This window comes from Varanus komodoensis, unplaced genomic scaffold, assembly GCF_004798865.1.
Source record: "Varanus komodoensis strain SLA01 unplaced genomic scaffold, ASM479886v1 scaffold10, whole genome shotgun sequence".
In the NCBI taxonomy this organism is placed as follows: domain Eukaryota; kingdom Metazoa; phylum Chordata; class Lepidosauria; order Squamata; family Varanidae; genus Varanus; species Varanus komodoensis.
The window spans coordinates 10,659,387-10,679,416 of NW_025335269.1; the positions used below are offsets into that span (position 1 = coordinate 10,659,387).

The window sequence follows — 20,030 nt, forward strand, 5'->3', positions numbered from 1 at the left end:
CGCGCGCCCAGGCATCCACTAAGGCAGCGGTCGACACTAAAAACCTGTTGCGCGAGGTTCTGCTGTTTGTTGGGGGGGGGGGGAATGTGACCAGATCTACCCCTCACCCTCTGAAGCAGCCTCCCTCCGCTCCGAGGCTGCTGCTGCAGAGCCACGCTCGATCCCGTGTTTGATTTCCCCGCAAAAGGAGGTGCCTCTTACTGCTGAAAAATCGGTCCCCTTCCTCACCCACATCCCGGTTTTTCCCGGTGCAGCTCAAAGTCGAACGCCGAGCTATGGATTACGGGGCGATCGATGCGATCGTCTCCCTCGCTCGGCTAGTTCCCTGGTAAACGGCGCCCTCGACACAGCGGGTGCAAGAGAAGCAGCCGGAGAAAGTGCATGGCTCTGTCTGCTGCGTGCCTGCAGCACCAGGTACCCCGCAGGCAGGAAACGCTCCCCCTTTGCTGAGCACTCCCTCCTCCGTTTCTTTCTTTTTCTTTTTTCCTGGGGGGGAGGAGCAGGGAAATAGGAGGAGGTAGCGACAAGGCGCGACTTTGGCAGCCCGATCGCCTGTACTAGCCAGCCTTGCAAGCCAGCCTCTTTGCGTTTCTTGGGGCTTCCCCGCCGGAAGAGCGTACTCAGGGGATCGGGGCCGCATCCGTTTCCTCCGCGTGGTCCTCTGGATCTCTTCTTGTCCTCCAGCTTGCCAGGGGCGAGAATGCAGCGTGCCAGACTTGGCTGGAATGCGCACGCTTCCGCCCGCATTGTCGGTGTTTAATTCCTGCAACGCGGGTGGTGGGATCGGGGCGGAGGCTCTAATCTTCTAGGGGGTTCATGCATGTCTCCTCTGTGCAATAGAACCTCTTATGTTTCTCTGTGGAAAGGGCCTCGTGTCCAGGATAAGAGGGAACTTCGGCAGGTACCTAATCCCGCCTGGGCGCTCTTTCCGGATGCGAGGGCTCCTACAGTTATTTTTTAGCGATGCACAGGTGCGCTCTTAAGTGTCTGTGGTCTGAGCTACTAACATATTTTAGAAATAACCGTGGCTAAAATCAAGTACAGTGGTACTTCCAGGGAAATTCTTCAGGCGTGTTTGTATGCATACATGCAAACACTATAAATATTACACATCTGTATATAAATCATGTGTAAACACATGCACACACCTAGCTTGTCTGTATAGATACAGATGCACACACGTAGGTGTGTGCATATGTATAATTTATAAATGCATAGTATGCATACATATGTATAAATGTGTGCATATTACAGTGTTTACATATGTAAACACTATATATATATATATATATATATATATATATGAACTACATATACATTTCCTTTCTGTGTTTTCAGTTCACTCCACAGTCCCCACACCACCCACTGAATAGGTATTGGATGAATTGATATGCAGGTCACAAAAGCCTTTGCAGGAATAAATGTTTGTCTTTAAGGTGTCATAAGACTCTTCCTTGTTTATAGTCTAAATGAAAGTTCATTGAGTCGACAGTCGTACAGCTGAAGCAGATAGGTGGGACATAAGAGAAGCAAGATGATGCTTCTGAACTGCTGAATGTTTCATACTAGTTATGAGAGTTGAAGGCAAAAGAAGAAGGGGATGGCAGAGAATGAGGTGGCTAGGTGGGGTCACTGAAGCAGTCCGTGTGAGCTTAAATGGACTCTGGGGGATGATGGAGGACATGAAGGCCTGGAGGAATGTTGTGCATGGGGTCGCGATGGGTTGGACACAACTTCGTGACTAACACAACAACATGACAGTTGGTGTCATTCCTGAGGCTCTTCCCCAGGGTCTCTATAAGATAAATTTCCGAGTGGGCTACCTGATATAGCTTGTCTGTACTGCACATGCAAATGAATGAGTGCACATGATAATACATTGCACAGGCAGCTGTTTAAATGATGGTGAGGGTATTTTTAACATTGTGAAAGACAATTACTTTTTGCTAGTGCAAAATGATTTGCTTCATTTTATTATATGCTGCCTTTCATTTTGGTAGTAAAGATCTCCCTGTTTTTATCTTTACAGCAATCCTGCAAGATAGGTTAGGGCTAAGGTAGCGACTGAGCTGGATCAGTGAGAATGAGAAGGCCTGTTTTGGTCCTCCTGAGGCAACAGTACATCCTGGGCCAGCACTGGCTTGGCTTGCATGTTTCCTATTGAGCTGCTGTGTTTGAATAAAGCTCTGGCCAGTTCAAATGCTATCTGCTGGTTGAAGTCCCCACTTGTCTGTGAAGATCACTGGGAGACTTGGGGCCAGGCACTGATCCTTAGCTTAACCTACATCACAGGGTTGTTGTGAGGATAAAATGGAGAGGAGGAGGATAATGCAAGCTACCTTGCTTTCCTTTCACAGAAAAAGGAACTATAAATAAATATAATACAAATATAATACAAATAAATACAAACCTTAGTATGGGTTTTCATTGAATCATGGATTATTGTTATGTGTGCACTGTGGTTTTACTATGGCTTGTTAACCATGAACAACCCAGGAAGAGAATCCATAGTTTGTTGTGGATTGTGAATTCTGGGTTTTCACTGTTAACTTGAAGCACACTGCAGCATTCATATGTAACAATAAAACTCAATTCAACAACAACCCATTTTTAATCCATGCAGTGGGTTGTAGGGTTTCTTGAGAGTGTGTGTGGTGTGAGGGGGGTCTTCAGTGAATATTCTCGATGCTTTGTATGCTAAGAATGGAGATGCTTGTGTTTCTCTTTGAATTCTCTGTCATGGAAGATATTGTGGTCTTTTGCTTCCAATAAGGGATGGAAGATGATTACAACTAAAATATACAGCAGGACTTTATCCATGCAGATCAGTTCCAAGCCCCCAGCAGATTCTTGAAATAGTGAACACTGTATTATATATACTAAATACAGTACATTTCTTTTCTCATAATTTCATTTGATCTTACCTCAGCATTTGATTCTTTGCTTTCCCTGTTAAAGTAAGAATTTTCACTTACAGGAAGCACTTTATGACCTCTCTTTGGTACTTTACGGCACTTTGCGACTTCTCTTTTGTCTAAGGTCCATCTCCGTTAACTGCAAGTGTGGTAATGGACTCATTGGATATGTGGGTTCTGCTGTATAGTGAAAACATGCATTTTTATTGTACATAGTTTACTGTACATGTGTATGGACAAATGTCATGTATGAGTTTATTACTGAGGGCAGGGTAAGAGTCCCACTACAGACAGTCCTGGAGCCCATCTTGGCCTTGTTCTGGCCCTGTGGAGGGAGAATGCAGCTGAGCAAAACACAAACCAATATTTCAGCAGACCTGATGACTCTAGTCCTATGTAAAAAATGCTTAACTGCTAGGGTGATTGCATTATAAGAAACACGCTACCTTCAAACAAACCATGTGGTGTCTGTTTTCATATACTTTTTTTCCCCTGCTCCCTGCCAGTCTGCTGTACTGGTTTCAGATTCAGACTAGGTCTAGGGAGACCCATGTTCAAGTTCCTATTCAAACGTGATGCTCACTCAGTGACTTTAGGTCAACCTGCATCTTCCAGGTGAAGAAACCTGAGGGTAAAATGGGCAGGGGCAGAACCATGTGACCCACCCTGAGTGCCTTGGGAGAAGAGCATGGTTTTTCAAGAGTGTAAGAACATTGTAAACATCAGTAAGCTTTGAGAAGGTGTGTAATTTACATCATGGAAGCAATGCAGGGAAAGGGGTTCTGCATGCTTTCTTCCACAGCTTCTGCTAGAGTGAAATAATAGCTTCCCTTGAGCAATATGAGCAATACAAAAAGAATTTTGGTCATGAATCTTGTGCATCACATGTGGTTTGGACCTTATGACATTGCTGCTTCTCTGAATGTTTTTCACCAAAAGAAAAAAAAGTGAAAGAAAAGACTCCTCTCCTGTACTTTTCACTAAGTCTGAGTTCAGTCTATCCTCTTGAAATTTCTCCTGCTCTGTTCTTTGGGGGAGTTGAAAGAAGGAAGTGCCACTATAGGAATCTGACAGCCTATGTTGTTGCCATACATGGGACAGCCTGTATTTATCACATGAACAAATTAAGCCCCTGTTTAAATAAGTAAATACCCAGACTCTGTTATCAAGTTGTGGGGCCTATTTCGGATTGCCACATCCGAGGGAGGCTTGCATGGTGGCAACAAGGAGAAAGACCTTTTCAGTGGTGGCCCCCAGTTGCAGAATGAGCTCCCCACTGAGGTCCACCTGGTGCCAACCATTTTGTGTGGGGGAGCACCAGGTAAAGACCACCCTCTACTGCAGGGCATTCAAGTGGGGTTGCTTCTGGGCTGACATCTAGGGTAAATTGATGATGATGATGATGATGATGATGATGATGCAGCAGCAGCTCCCTGACAGTTTTCTGCATGTGTGTGGCCAGTTAATGAGCAAACTTTCTCCCCTGATTCTTCTTGAATAAACATGACATGCCGATATCTCTTTATCATATATCTGCCTGTGTTCTCTGTTAATGTGTCAGGAATCTACCAAACTACAACTGTTGTACTTTCCTATTGTATAGGTTACTGTGGCATTCCAAAGTGCCCTTGATTTGAAGCAATGGCTTTTACAATGACAAAGAATTAGAAAGACAGTGATTATTTATTGAACAAGGCATACTCAGACATTACGGGTCAAAGGCAGGCCTGGCAATGCCTATCAGGGTCAGCTACATGTAATCTCGCCTAAACTGGTTGGCACAAGTCACTAATTGCATAATTCAAAGTCTTTATCCTTCATGGCTCTAAAATAATAGTTGGTAAATAAAATAAAGTTTGGACAGACCTAATATTCAAACATAGGGTATTTTATCACATGTGGAAGTAACTTGGAACAGATCTTCATCAAAGTACATTTCAGTACCTCTCAATGAGGATACACACTTAACACTCTGTTAATGGGTGGGGGACGGGTTCTACAAGCAGGACAACTAAATGCCATTAAGGTGCTTAGCACAGTTTTGGTCCTCTTCTTCACGGAAATGCTGAATGTGCCTTCTCTTGCTGAGAGCTGGTGTGGTGAGAATGTTTGGACTTGGGAGATCTGCGTTCTGCTCCCCACCTAGCCACGAGGCTTTCTGAGTGACTTTGGGTCAGCCACTTGCTCTCAGCCTAAGCCACCTCACAGGGTTGTTGTGAGGATAAAAATGGGGAGGAAGAGAACTACGTAAGCCTCCTTATGTTCCTTGCAAGTGGGAAAAAAGGTGGGGTATAAATGTAATTTAACAATAATACTGCAGCTAGGGCCTGTATAAGCTAAAAATCTAGGTGTTGGAGAGAAGTTTTCTTCTTAATTTCTACCTGATAAATCATGGCAACAGGTGCTTACAAGAGAGTTAAACAAAGAGGTAATCTTGAGCTACAGTGATTTGCATAACATGTGGCTTGGCTCTCATTCTCTCACCTATACTTTTATTGTAATGCTTTTAAAAATATTTTTCACAACATCCGTAACAGCAGCTCTTATGAAGAAAATCCTATTGGTTCTTTAAATGAGGCGCAGGAGGCAACAAATAATTATAAAGTTATATAAATTATATAAATCATATACATCTCAGTCAGTACATCCCAGGCCACAGCCCTTCCTCTCTGAGGAGGCATGGAAATAACCTCAGCAAGCTTACATGTGCTAGGAAGCCTGGTCTTCACATGAAGTGGTATGACTGAAGTGTAAGAGGGTTGAGTGTTTGCTCAAGCCCCTGTCAGTTTTGTTCACACATTTTCAGGTTTCTGGAATGTCGACTAGAGAGGGTAGTGTAACCATAGAAACAAGGATGTACAACATGGGCAGCCATGGTTCTGTTATACCAACTCCAGCATTTTTTTAAATCACTGTCTTCAGCCTTAGAACATCTGTTGACCACATCACCATGACTGAAGAGGGTGCTTGGCTTTGTGGCTGAATTGGTGTGATAGTTTTCATACAGACATGGGTTTGTGTGTGCATTTTCACTCTCTGGTTTATAATAATTAGTAAGCGCAGTCACCAGGGAATACCTTCCGCAAATAACGAGCAGCTTTGGTTCAGTGGGTAAGCAGAAACTTACAATATTTTGTCTTCAGCTCCTGGAAGCCCTTGCCAGTATGGCCAATAGTGAGGAATACTGGGAGGAAAGCTTCTGCCCATCCTTTTGTGGGAGATGGATTGAAATGAGGCTGATTTTATCTCATTCAGCTTCTGATTTCAGACATGTCTGGTTTTGTTTATTTATTTATTACATTTTTCTGCCACTAGTAGCAACATGCTTGGCTTTATATTCTGCGTGCATCTATGCAGAAGGAGGCTCAGTTGAGTTCAGTTGGATTACTCCCAGGTAAGCCTCATACAGGAGTGCAACCTAGTTGATCAGTGTTTATGCAGACTTCATTAATGTGCTTAATTAGCTTTTTGTACTGTGCCTTTAGCTGCTGGATTGCTGGCGTTAATAATCAATTTTAAAAATCAAATAAAGTAGGGCTTTTGCCCAGTGGTTAATACATTTTTAGAAAGGTACTGGGCCTTAGGCTTGCTTGTAAATAATATCCCTCTGACTTGGAAATGCTTATTCTAAAGCGCAGGAAAATGTGAGCTTCACCTGGTTATGTGGAGTAAGGGGGCTGCTTCTGCCCAGAGGATGTCTTCTTTTTATTCCAGAGATGAGTTTTGGCATATGTTTTGGGGCTCATGCATAGTGCAAATTAAGTCCCACTTTTGCTAAAATCCATCCTGGCAGATTATGCCTATGGTGAATATTATAATAGGTTATTGTATTTATTATTTTATGTTTTTGTATGTTTTTAAATTATTTTCTTTAACAATGCAAACAATTACCCTCATAGGTAAAGGTAGTAGTTTATTTACTATTATTTGTTTCTTATATTCTTCCCTCCTTTGTTGCTGCTCATAGTTCCCCAGAGCTGCTTATAAATATCCATAAACTAAATTGAGTAAAATACCATTAGAAAACTAAAAATCAATCACAGAATAAAATAACAGCATGAAATTACAAAATAATTACTGATATCACTAAAACTGATGAAACAACACCAGCTTTTCTGCAAAGTAAGGTCATGCAGTTCACTCCTATGTAAGCTTACCGGGAAGTGATTCCCACTGAGTAAACATGTATAGGATTGAAAATGCTGTAGTGCTGCAGTCCTGTGTGCATTTACTCTAAAGTAAGCTCCATGACGTCAGTGGGACTTGCTCCCACATAAGGAGTGCACAGGTTTGCAGTGTTTCTGCATGAAATACAACTCATTGCATTAGGTGTACACAGCTTTGCAGCTGACAGACCAAGCCTGCATATACTTAATGAAAAATAAGCCCCACTCTGTTCATAAGGGTTTAATCCTATATTACGAGTCACAGGATTGCAGCTCTAGGGTCCTAAAAATGGGCAGGGAGCCATACAAGCCCCTGTAGGTCAGAAGATTTTTTTTTTAAATACCAGCTCTGGTTTTGTCTGTCCAACTTGGCCTTCCATAACCTGATGTCATCCAGATGTTTTGTGACTCTAATTCCCATCAGCCCCATTAAGACTGATGGGAATTAGAATCACGAAACATCTGGAGGACACTATGTTATGTTGAAGTCAACTATCCATTCAGTCTGGCAGCTGTTCTGTAGGATCTTGGGCGGATATTTGCCCAATCATCTGCCATTGATTAGAAGCCTGGAAGCTTTTGTTGCATCAGAGCATGTCCTCTACCATTCTCCTAAATATGGCCTGGAAACTCAGTTGTTTGGGAACTGGTCCTGCAGCAAAGGGTTGTGTAGGTAGTAGCCCCAGGCTGCACATCGGGAATGCTGAGTTATAAGGAACGACGATTAATGTCCATCCTGCATCCAGATGTGGGTATGTGTCGGGAGTTTGTAACTCACCACAGTCGCACAGATAGAAACCAGGCTGTTTGAAAATACATATTTTCAACACCAATACTACCTCTTTTTGCAGTGTACATTCTTTAAACAGAGCTGTAAATGCATGGCTTGTGCACCCTTCGTTATTTTGCTTATTATTCTGATTTGACTTTGGGTGGCAACTATGCTATTTAAAAAATCATTATTTACCCTGTAAACATTGAACCCTCTGAAGCTTGGCTTGTTCATTTGGCAACTTCCAAGCTCCTCCAGAACTCAGCTTTTCCACTCATTCAAACTGTGTGTCACACTATCTATCAATCTGGCTGATGCCAAATGTACTTAAAGATTAATCTCTTCATACTGCAGTGGGCTTTTTGCCACCTGCTGTATGTAACGGTCTATGGTTCTGTGTAAATCAGCTTTAAATGTATTTATTTTAAAATCAATATTTGTGTATGCCTGACAGTTTGGTGCAGTTTCTGAACCGAGCTTTCACAGGAATATTATGCTGAGAGTACTGCTTAAATATAATTAAATATTGAATTAATTAGTGAGGCTCAAGAGCTATTTTTAACTTTCTTTTTTATTGGTTTTGTTTCATGCTAGTTCTAAAAGCACAAGACTTCTAGGCTGCGATGGAGCACGTGTTCACTCCACTGGAATGTCTGCTGCCAACTGGTATTGTATTTATTTCTTTTAAGAATGTTTTTGTGCAAGTGTACCCTGTACCCTCTTACCACATTAAGAGCTACTTTAGTGATTTGACAGACAACGGTGGGGATGGTATCTAACATTTGAAAATGGTCACTGATTTGGGGTTTAACTTAAGAGAACCCGTCTTTAATGTTTACACTACCAATGCAGCAAGAGAGGATGGCATCATGGATCCAGCTTTCCTAATCCTTCCCAGCTATGGTCACTATGCAGCAAAATTGTATGGTGAATGACAGGATGGAAAGAGCAAGGCAAAAATCACACTGGTAGGAGAAATGCCTACCATATTGCTACCAGTAAATATGGTTTATCTGGGTTTCCCTGATAGCCCTTTCATGATTATAGAATGATTATATAATCTGGTTTTTTAATTTTTATATATTGAATTTTTATACCACCTTTATGAAGCCAACTGAGGTGGTTTACAACAACCATAGAAAATAAAAACCATCGTTCAATAAAAACATAGTGAAACATTAAAAACAAATCACAAAGGCCAAGTCGGAAAGATGTGCTCTGACCCCTTTCCTGAATGCAGAGGGAGTGGGGGCAGAAGGAATGTGTGCCAGAGTTTGGAGCAACGCAGGAGAAAGCCCTTTTGTGTGTGCTCTGCAAGGGAGGGTATCTTTGAAAAGGCGAACATAAACCCTGGCACCCACAGGAGGTATCCTTGCTACATCCTGCAGCTGCTACGAGATTCCCACCTGCTTGCTTCCAATCTGCCTGTGAGGCCTATTCAGGAACCACAGTTTGTTCAAAATACAGCTGTCAGACTTGCGGCCAGGACCAGTTGGATGGAATGTGTCTTGCCAATTTTAAAATCACCTTCACTGGCTTCTGGTCTGTTTTTCAGCTTAATTCTGAGTAATGTTAAAGCCCTCGACAGCTTGGGAGCTGGGTATCTGGGTATCGGCTCCCACATGAACCTGCTGCATAACTAAGTTCCTCATCTAAGGCCCTCACACTGGGCTCCCCTGCTTTCATCACTTAGGTGAGCAGGAACCCAGGAATGGGAAATTTCAATTGTGACATCCAGTCTGTGGGAGATTCGAATCTGGAGAGGCTCACTTGTGATCAAAAATGAATGACTTCTAGCACCAGGCCAAAGTTTCTTTGTCCACCCAGGCTTTCTTAAATGTTCTACTCTGATCATGGTGCTGTCTGCCAGCTATATTTGTTCTGTTCTTTTAGTATCCCTTGGATTTTAATAATTGTTGTTAGTTGCCATTTATTTTAATGTATAATCTGCATTGGGTATATTTATGCATCAAAAGGCAGAGTAAACATATTTCTACTTAAATAAAGATCCTCTGACCCTTGGAATTTCGGTCATCTTCCACAAGCCTATATGCCTTGCTATTTTGAGAAGGAAGGTCTCTAGTCAGTGGCCAGGAGAACTGGAAAATCTGGTTTTCTCAGTGCTCCAAATGTTCATCAAGAGTTCTTGGAACATTGTATTTCCTAGTGCTCCCTGGGCCTTGTTTGTTGAAATAAAACCAACAGGAAGAGTTTAAAAAAGGGCTTCCTTTTTTTCTGCCTTCACAATAACTAATGCAGCAGCAGGAAGGTATTTCTGTGATGGGAAGGAGGTTGAAGGAAATTTGGGAGTATTAGAAATGGGTAAACTCTGAACTAGAAAAAAAAAAAATGGGTCTTACAATGCTAGCTTCGTATTTGCAGTAAGCCACAGTAAGCCACAGCTGATATTCCTTGCCGCCAACCAGAAGCTTCTAGGGTACAAATCCAGCACTCTTCACAAAACCTAAAGGTCAGGTTGATCTGGCTGAAAGATCAGGCTTGGATCCTTGTCTGCTCTCCACAGCCAGGTATACCTCCATGGTATGATTTTGGTGTTTGCTGATTCAAAGGAATGTTTCATATTCTTTTGCTTTACTTTAGCTGAGTTTGAGGTTTTAAAAGATAAATATGTTATGCACATCTGAGCTATTGATGTTATGGGTTTTTTTCTCCCCCACTGGCATCTGGCAATCCATTGCCCTCGATTAAATGAGCCAGAGCCATTTAATGGTTGGGAAGAGAACATGCACAAGGCAAATACTTGTAAAGCTGAAATAGTATTTCCACTAGCAAAATCTTTCAGTTGCTACTTTTCCTGGCACCACCTCCTTACACATTACCATTCCTTTATGCCCTGCTTTAAACCAAGGTCACCTCTTTGTCCCAGGAGTTCACAAAATAGTTTACCATTAATTGCAGATCACTTTGTTGCACCCATGTGTGCAGGGGCATTATGACTCTTCTCCACTGTAACATCACGGAGGAATCATAATACAACTGTGCCGAATGTTTAGGGGTAGGTTATAAAAAGTCTGCCCTCCCCACAGCACCCAGTCAGAAACACTTGGTCAGAGTGTTGTTTTGAAAAGCAACAAGAGTCTATGTATATTAAAGTTGTATGTTTTGTGATAGATAGATAGATAGATAGATAGATAGATAGATAGATAGATAGATAGATAAATGGTGGGTCTTAATGACATACAACTAACTGATTTTAGTGGGATATCTGTGGGTGGGAGGGAGGAGGAAGAAAAAAGAAAAAAAGTATTCAAGCAATTATGTTCCCATGCTCATTGGAAGGGAAGATGAGACAGCCATAACTGTTCTTTCGAACTTGGGGAGAAAACAAGAATTTATTTGTGATTTGTCTTTAGCTAGTTCCATGATTTTAAAGCTCAAGAGTGTTGTGATCAGCTCAGTGAACCCAGTTCCAAAAAATTAAGGAACTTATTTAAAACTTTTAATTAAATGACTTTTCTGCAAAACACATAGACTTGTTTTTACATTTGGTTCAGTAGGAGTCAAATGAGTAGATTCTGTGGACTGTCGTATAATGCGTTGGGTCTTTAACTGGAAAGCATTTAAAACAATTTATTTTATTTTCCAGTTGTTGGCCTGTCGCTGTTGCTTTATTTTGTAGAGGTAATAACACACTTCATTTAATGCAGTTATTTCACCTTCCTGTGCTTTTTAAGTACCTGGAATGTTCATTCATGGGCCTTCCCCCCTCTTCCCCATACCTGGTAGTTTGTGCTAGTTGTTTGACTTAATTAAACTTACTGATTTCAGTGTATAGCCTGCCCTGTGCTCAGGATGGAAAACTATGGGATTTTGTTTTGTTTTTAGTCATGGAGGCTGATTAATCCACAGTCCTGAAAAGTACATGTTGTCTTTCGAACTCTTAAATTCTTACCAAACAGCAGAGCATTTTAGCTATATTCTGATGCTCTGCAATTGATCAACACCTGGGTGGGCAGCCTGTGGTGCATGGGCTGCACATGAGACAGGAAGGAGTGCGTTGTGGCACTTGCTGGAGGGCCTGCTTCAGTTCAGAATCAGATCTCCTGGCTCAATAGACTAGAGGCAGAGCCTGAAGAGAGTAGTACCTTCCTTCTCAGACATTTGCGTATGACCTGTGGCTTGTTTGGGAAGACAATGCCTATCATTATAGTGCAGGGATAGGCAACCTGATGCCTGCTGCTGTTTTGGATTACACTCCCAATATCCCTGTCCATTGATCCCATTGGCTAAGGATGATGAGACTTAGAGTCCATCTGTAGGATTGCCTGGCCCTGGTTACCTGTGTCTTCAAAACATAGAGATCACATGATCTGACAATAGGAGGTTCAGAAGCTGTGCAGTCTTGAGTAGGCAAGTGTCATTGTCACACACCGTCTACATTTACCTGTCAGTGACGGGCTGAACAAGGTGGCTGATGTGTCCTTGGAGCAAAGTGGGTGATGCTTGATTTTTTGTCCCATTTAATTGGCTTTGAAGCTTTGTGAACAATCTCTGTTGAATTGAAATCACGTGGTGGTGGTGGCGGTGGTATTATTATTATTATTATTATTATTATTATTATTATTATTATTATTATTTGCTTTTTTATAGCTCCCTTCCCTCTAGTAGCTCTGGGCAGTGTACCTGGTTCTGCCTTTCTCACTACCCTGTGAGGTAGCTTAGGCTGAGAGAGGATGCCTGGCCCAGTGTCATCTGTAGAGTTTCAGGGCTGCATTGATGATGATACTATTTATTCATGTAATTTTGTGAGAAGATCAGGTATTTTGCCTGAGTTGCAAAAACTGGTATGAATGACAGGAAACTTGTTTCTACCAGAATTTAACAGAAGTGGGGTGGGTTGCTTTTGCAGCACTGGGTATCAATTACAAATGCCATTAAAATATTCTGAGATTATCTGTTTTATTTTAATTTGAGCAAAGTATTGTGTTGCCAGTTGCACTGATTGCACTGCTCTTTGTAATCTAAGTTGTAATTCTGTGTAATCATTAATAGAACCATTTGGGGGAGAAACAGAATGTTGGCTAATTTTGAGTTGCGCCTAATGCACCTTTCATGCTTACAGTCTTTTAGTAGTCCTTATAGCACTCTGTAAGCCCTTTATTGCACAAGGTGCGGCTAAAGCGGAAGGAAGAGTGAGTCCGCTTAGGACATTTAGTTGGTGCCTTCTTTAACATTTGAACTGGATCATTTGACCAGAAATCTGCTCAGAGAATGTCTGTTGTTAGTCAGATTAAAACACACAGAGAGAATAATTCTATTTTTTCAGTTCATACTAGTTGCTGTAAAAGTGCATCAACAGTGATGGTTTGTCCTTAGCCAGTTATGGGGGAAAATGAATCTGAAGGCAGTTGTCAGAGTTGTTCTTTGTATCTGCAGTTTTGTTGTCCACTGGGACAAGTGGAACACTTTCTGTGTGCTGAAGAGAACCATGAAATAAGTAAAAGTGGGCAGGAGCCACACCCCCTCATGTCACCTGGCCTGCAAGGGCTGAAATCTACACCCCCCCCCCATGTTTTTTACCCCCATATATGGACCTTGAGATGAGAATCTTCCAGCTTGTGATGAGATTTCTCTTCTGGCTATATAAACCAAATCTTAGAAAGTCTGAGCACCAAGATATCCTGTTCTGACCCTCTCCTTTGCTCAGCCCCAGAAATGTATTTGGGTGAAAGCAAATTGGTTGCTTTTACTGAAAGTGCTTGCAATAGACACAAAGCGTCGGAACCCCAGTATTATTAAGTTCAGAATAGCAGTATGTTAGCTTCTGTGACATTTATACGATCTCTGCAATCCTGTTAATTTTGTGCTATTGGAAGTTGTACAGCTCAGATGCATTAAAAGGGAAAAACGCACTCTGACATTCTCAAAATTGGTTTGCAGTGACTAAAGCAATGCTGAAGACTAAATTTGAGACAATTATGTCAAAGAGCATGTTCCTGAGGAAATGAGCAGACCTTTGAATCACACTGCAGTCCATAAGTGTTACGCATGCTCAACACTTCTTAGGCAAGGTCCTTTAAAAAAACAAAGGTGCAGAGGTGGCGTCATTGAAGTTAATAGCAAAAAACTTTTGACTTTATTAGAGTCAAGGTGCATGGTGAATAATATCAGTATTTTGTTGCTACTTTGCCTTCTTAGCAATCTTATGTGGAGCAGGGGAGAGGGAAGAGCTCTCCCTGCAAAAAGAGAGAGAATAATAAATGCTTTATCATTTCATTTCAGGCTGTGCCTGAATTTTGTAGAATGGGGTAAGAATTGTGGTTCCTCTGCGCACCACTGCTCTCCCATACCCTCTTTTTGTCACCCATTGAAGCACTCTATCCCTCCCATTTTTTTAACATAAGGAGAACACTTGGGGAGAGGAAACAAACCACCATGGCCTATTTGTGCGAATCAGGTTGAAATGGTGATCCAGGGTGAGAGAGAAAAATCTAGGGGAAAGGGCAGAATGAACTGGCTGCCAGTGCGTAATATGTAGTAGCATCTCCTTTGAAGTATCTAAGTATGATCATATTGCAGATATACCAAAACTAAGGCGATAACAGCATTCAGAGTTGAAATATGTGTCTGATTCCACATCGTGTTACGTACCGAGTGGTACTCTGTAACTCTAACCTGCAACATGGAAGCCACATTTGCTTTCTATATCTGGCTTCCTGAATTCTTCCCCTCTCCTCTCTTCTCTTCCACTTTCTTTTATCCATGTCTACTATCTTTCTGCTTCATCTTCTCTGTCCTCTTCTCCATTTTTTCTCTAATTAAACAAAACACAAAAGAAAGTGATAGCTGTCCCATTCAAGCAACCCAAGCTGGCCTTCAGCCCAAGGTTGTGTGAAGTTTCCTTGCTTAGCAACCAGGCAACTAGGTATTTAAAAGGGGTGTGTGTGTGTAAAAATCAGGTCTGTGTATACAATCACTTTTGCTAATACAAACAAACTTATACCTTGAATGATGGCCAAACCCTGACTGTAGTTTAGGCCAGCCTTTCCCAAGCTGATACTTCCCAAACTATTTTAAATGACACCTCTCAACATTCCTGATCATTGGCTGAGAAGAGTTAAGGTCAAAAACACCTAGAAGACACCAGGTTGGGGAAGTCTGATTTTGGTATTCAGAAATAATAACTATGGCTAAGGAACAAAAATTGGGCCACTGTGGAAATGAACACAGCTAAACAAATTCAGAATGTGTATGGTGGAGATCCATCTTCACAGCCAGAAGGCAAAAAATTTGATCAGCAACACATTAAGCCCTGTGATTCCCTCCCCCCAATTTTCTAAATGCTTTATGGCCTCTCCACTATTGTTCCACTATTTTCCTCCCTAACGAAATATACCGCATTTATCAAATAATCTTCAGATTTCAAAGCATAATTCTCCTCTGAAAAGTGATTATGTGAACATAGTCTGCCTTTTCACTGCATAGTGAGACTTCATGGATGAATCCATTGCCAAAATCACTATCTTGAGAAATGAAGGTAATCTGTTTAGAGCTAAGCTAATAGATGCTACTAAATGAGAAGTGTTATCTTGTGTAGAACTCACTCTTCAGTGGGTACACTTTCCGTCTTTCCTTCATAGCCCTTCTATGACTATTCTTCTCATTCATACACTTGTTTTTTCTTTCCATTCTCACTTTCCTAGCATTGCCTATCCAGGAAATTCCGTTTGTAGAGACCTCCCCTGGACTGTGGTATCAGTCCTCTTTTCTACCTAAATGGAAGAGTTGTTGAGATCACAGCCTTTTCTGTATCTCAACAGAAATCCATACATTGTGAAAGCAAAGGGCGAGAAAATGAGGGCTATCTCCATACTATTAGTTGCACATAGATCAAATTGAAATTCTTTTTTAACCCCTTAGTTGTAGCTTACTTAAGCCCTGCTGATTTTCAGTGGACCCTGTGTGCTGAACACATCCCTCAGTTCAAGCCATATACAGTGGTACCTTGGCTCACGAACTTAATCAGTTCCAGGACTCTTGTCGTGACCCAAAATGGTTGTGAGCCAAGTCAAATTTCCCCATAAGGTTCAATGTAAATAAGGTTAATCCATTCTGTAACTATTTTTTTTTAAATCAGAAAGATGTGAAGCAAAGTGGCAAAGAACAACAAAGATCGTGGCCATGTCCCCACCCCCCCCAGCACGACCGCAATTGAGCCCATCATCCCTGCACATGCCTGTCATCCCAATACGCTGAGGAAGGGGAGACGGGCACGATCGCGGGTGTGCTGGGGAAGGAGAGACAGGCGCGATCACGGGCGCTCGGAGGGGGGAGAGGGCGCAAACGCAGGCTTCTGCGGAGGGGGGAGGTGGGCATGATCGTGCTGGGGGGATGGCCGAGATCATGGTTGCGCTCCTGCAGGAAAGAGAGGTGCAATCACGGGCATGCTCTTGCAGGAAAGACAGGTGCCATCTGGGCCATCTCCCCCCCCCGCCCCAGCACGATCGCGGCCACCTACCCACCTGGGGAGGGGGGGAGACGGCCGCGACTGCAGTTGCCACCCAATGTAGAGTTCGCGACCTGAGTCAAAATTTTTATGAAATTTTTGTTCGCGACCTGATTTGATTGTGAACTGAGGAGTTTGTGAGCCGAGGTACCACTGTATTTGTGATTATGTATAAAGAAAGATTGCAGTAGAAACTTGGTGCCAAATGTTAAGAGAATCCAACAAAAACAAAGAATCGAGTTTGTAATTTTCTATCTTCCCTATAATTAAGGGTGTAAGATAAACTAAAAGCAAAAAGTCCAGTAGCAGTAATCACATTTGTAGCATTCCCTTTTCCAAGGAGCTGAGTATAGTTTTTTGTACTTGAGAGCACATTCCTGATTATTATTTTTAGTACTATTACTTAAAATTATCTTTTTGTGAATGGAATGCATGTAGCTTCTGTAGGCAAAATACACAAGAACAGTGGCTTGGGAATGATTGGACTTTCTTTGCATGTGTTTTGTCAGGAAATGCTGCAGCTTCTCCATTCATGAATGACATGGTTCATGCATTCTTCGAGACAAATGGTAACTTGCAAAATCATCCTTAAAATTCTGCACAAAACCCCAAGCTTGATTTTATATCAGGGGATGATAATCTAGACATTCTCTTTCTTGCCATTTTGAAAACACAGAGGGCAAGCTTGGCAATTTCATCATTATTTGCTAGAAGATCTCTTTTGCTGATGGCTTTTTTCAGATGCTTCCTTCTTTGCAGTACATCACTTTGGGTCCTGCCAGCATTTAACTCATGCCTTTTTATCACTCTTGAATTTGTTTTCATATTCATGTCTTATTTTTCATTTCACTTTTAATTAGTTTCATTATATTTGATGGGAAAATGTTTCGTTTATCTCCACTGTTAATAGCCTAATTGTTTCTTTTGCCTTAAGTAATATCTCGTTAACTTTATAAGCCATCTTTTCCACATCATCTAGAGAATTAATTTCCTGTGCATGGAGTTGTATTTAGTCTGCAGCATTTCTCCCCAAACTTTCCTAATTAGCATTTTTATAGCTGCATTGGGTTTTTTCCTTAAGAATTAAGCTTCTGAGGAGACTTAATAAAATACGTATTATCGGTTGATTATCTCTTTTTAACACCTCTAGAATGCCAGAAATTGGTTTTGGGGGAAGCGTTTGCAGAATTAAGAGACAATTTTAAAAATGTGGCAGATAAATACTGGAAATAAGAAAATAGTTATTTTTATAGTAGTATATTAAAATCTTCTGGTTGTCTGATATAGTCATATGTGTTTTCTCTGGAAATTAGGTATGTTTAGGCATTTCTCACCATTTCTGACTAGTTTAGTGCCTTTTTGGGATTGGATTTGTCAAAACGAATTATTTCTCATAGGACAGCAAACAGATGTTCTTTGCAAATAGGCTTCATCACTTGGAATAATATTCAATTGTAAAACAATAATTGTCCTCAGTTCTTGAAATCTCATGATACATACACACTGGAGCAAGTGCCAGGAATAGTTCTGCCACTTATTGTGGTTATCTCCCACAACACCTTCCCTAGGGTGGAGAGGACCATAAATTGGAGGATTATGGGCATCCTATGCATGAAGGCTAAAGTGGCGTAGTGTTTAAGAGCATGGCATTGGGACTCAGGAGATCTGGGTTCTAGTCCCTGCTCAGCCATGGAACTGACTGAGTGGCTTTGGGCCTGTCACAGGTTCTCAATCCAGAGGAGATTGAGGGTTGCTGTTGTGAGGATAAGATTGAGAGGGGAAGAAAAATTATGTAAGCAGCCTTGGGTTCCTTGAAAGGAAAAGAGGTGGGATATAAATATAATCAATCAATCAATCCCTCTGTGTTTCTCTCACTTGGTGAAGCAGCTAGATGGTCAGCTGAAGTGGGAGGGAAGAAGGCCTCCAGGCATGAAATATCACCAGGATATTTTGGTGGCAATAGCCTCCTTTCTCCATGCCCCTCTCCCACGAATGCTCATTGCCCCTGTGTAAGAGAAGGGGCCAGAGAGATATGAGCAATTTTGGACCTTGGAACTGGGATTCCAAAAAATCCAGTGGCCCAGTGGTTGTAGTATCACTCTGGTAGTGAATTAGCAGCAGTTAACTCATAAATGGGCAGTCCATCCATCCCACTGGGAAATTTTCAACCTATCCTGGATGGGGTTGTGCTCCCCCTAAAGGATAAGCTTCATAACTTGGAGGTGCTCCTTGATGCAAAATTCTTGTTTGTCTTGCAGGTGACCTCAGTGGCCAGGAGCACCTTCTATCAGCTTCAGCTGGTTTTTCCGCTTTTTTCCTACTTGGACATGCAAAGTCTTGCCACAGTTATCCATGCACTGGCTACCTCTCACCTGAATTCCTGTAATGTGCTCTTATGTCAGGCTGCCTTTGAAGGCAGTCCAAGCACTCCGACTGATTCAAAACAGAGCAAGGCGAGGACCAGTCGTAGAGATCACGTCACACCAGTCCTCCGCCAGTGGCACTGGCTGTCTGTTGTTGCTCGGGCCCAATTCAGAGTGTTCATGCCAACATACAAAGCCCTAAACAAATGGCTTGGGGCTAGGATATCTGAAGGATTGCCTGTCTCCATACATCCCTGCCAGACCACTAAAATCTTGAATGGAAGTTCTCCTCTGTGAGCCCCCCCCCCCACCATAAAGTAAGCGGGAAAATAGTGAGGAAAAGGACTTTTTCCATTATCACATCTTGTGTATGGAATTTTCTTCCTAAGGAGGTGCGACTGGCACCCACATTACTCAGTTTTTGCTTCCAGGTAAAGACATTTTTATTTAGTACTTGCTTTTAGAAAACTTTTGGTTCTATTATCTTATTTTTGCTGCTTGCTTTTATTGTCTGTTGTATTGGTTCTCCTGTGCTATATTTTATATTAATTGTATTCTATGCTCATCGGATGTTATAGATTTAACTATGTTATGGTTTTTATGGTTATGCTATTGTTCTGTTTTGTGAGCCATCCAGAGAGCCCTTGGGCTATGGGGCAGCATACAAGTGTAATAAATAAATAAATAAATAAATATGCAGATACCCATATTAACACTATATCAAACTCACACAATGAAGCTATTACAAATCAGATTCACTGGGCTGACCTCAAACTCTAGTGCTGTTTGCATGGGAGAAATATATCTGAATTGTAGAAGAATGCATACTGCAATACTCATTCGAAAAACACTTCTCATCTTTGGAAAGTGCTGCTATTAAACATTTTTCAAACCTCAACTGATCTATGAGAGAAAATGAAAATATGAGAGAAAATGAAAATAGCAGTACTGCAAGTCAGAAGTCTTCACAAAGCATAAACCCTTTTAACATTCATCTGACTCCACTTGAGCGATTTCAGTTTGCTCCGCCTCGAAAAAGTGTGTCCCATTCAGAGCTTTATTGTCAAGTGGTTTATGCAGCAGAATGTGCGACCCTTTAAACAGTGGTGTTCGTGATTGGCATCCCCCCCCCATTTTTTAAGAGGTTTTTTTTTGTAAACTTCTATGCATTTGGGAGGAAAATAAATCAATGTATTTTCTGTTCTTCTGAGCTGAACAAGGATGTATATTGCAGTAAACCCCCACCCCAACACTTCCCTTCTGATTCTTCTTGGTCTTTGGGCAGCTTCCAGTGCCTTTGGACATGGCACCTTTCTGGAGTATTATGCAGAGACAGTGGTGCAGCAG

At 41.7% G+C, this 20,030-nt stretch overlaps 1 protein-coding gene across 3 annotated transcripts in view; it reads left to right on the forward strand.

Annotated features, from left to right (window-relative positions):
- The first annotated feature begins 321 nt into the window (after positions 1-321).
- Positions 322-20,030, forward strand: part of TPK1 (thiamin pyrophosphokinase 1) — a 289,313-nt gene continuing 269,604 nt past the window's right edge. For 2 of the 3 annotated variants that reach the window (XM_044453954.1, XM_044453964.1), the window contains exon 1: positions 19,048-19,114. Coding sequence is in view for 1 of the 3 variants with exons in the window: in XM_044453946.1 (XP_044309881.1) it covers positions 8,477-8,519 (43 nt within the window). In the remaining 2 variants the exon portion in view is untranslated. Of the gene's footprint in view, positions 415-8,447; positions 8,520-19,047; positions 19,115-20,030 lie in introns of those variants that run through there. The other variant, XM_044453946.1, reaches the window with a different exon arrangement.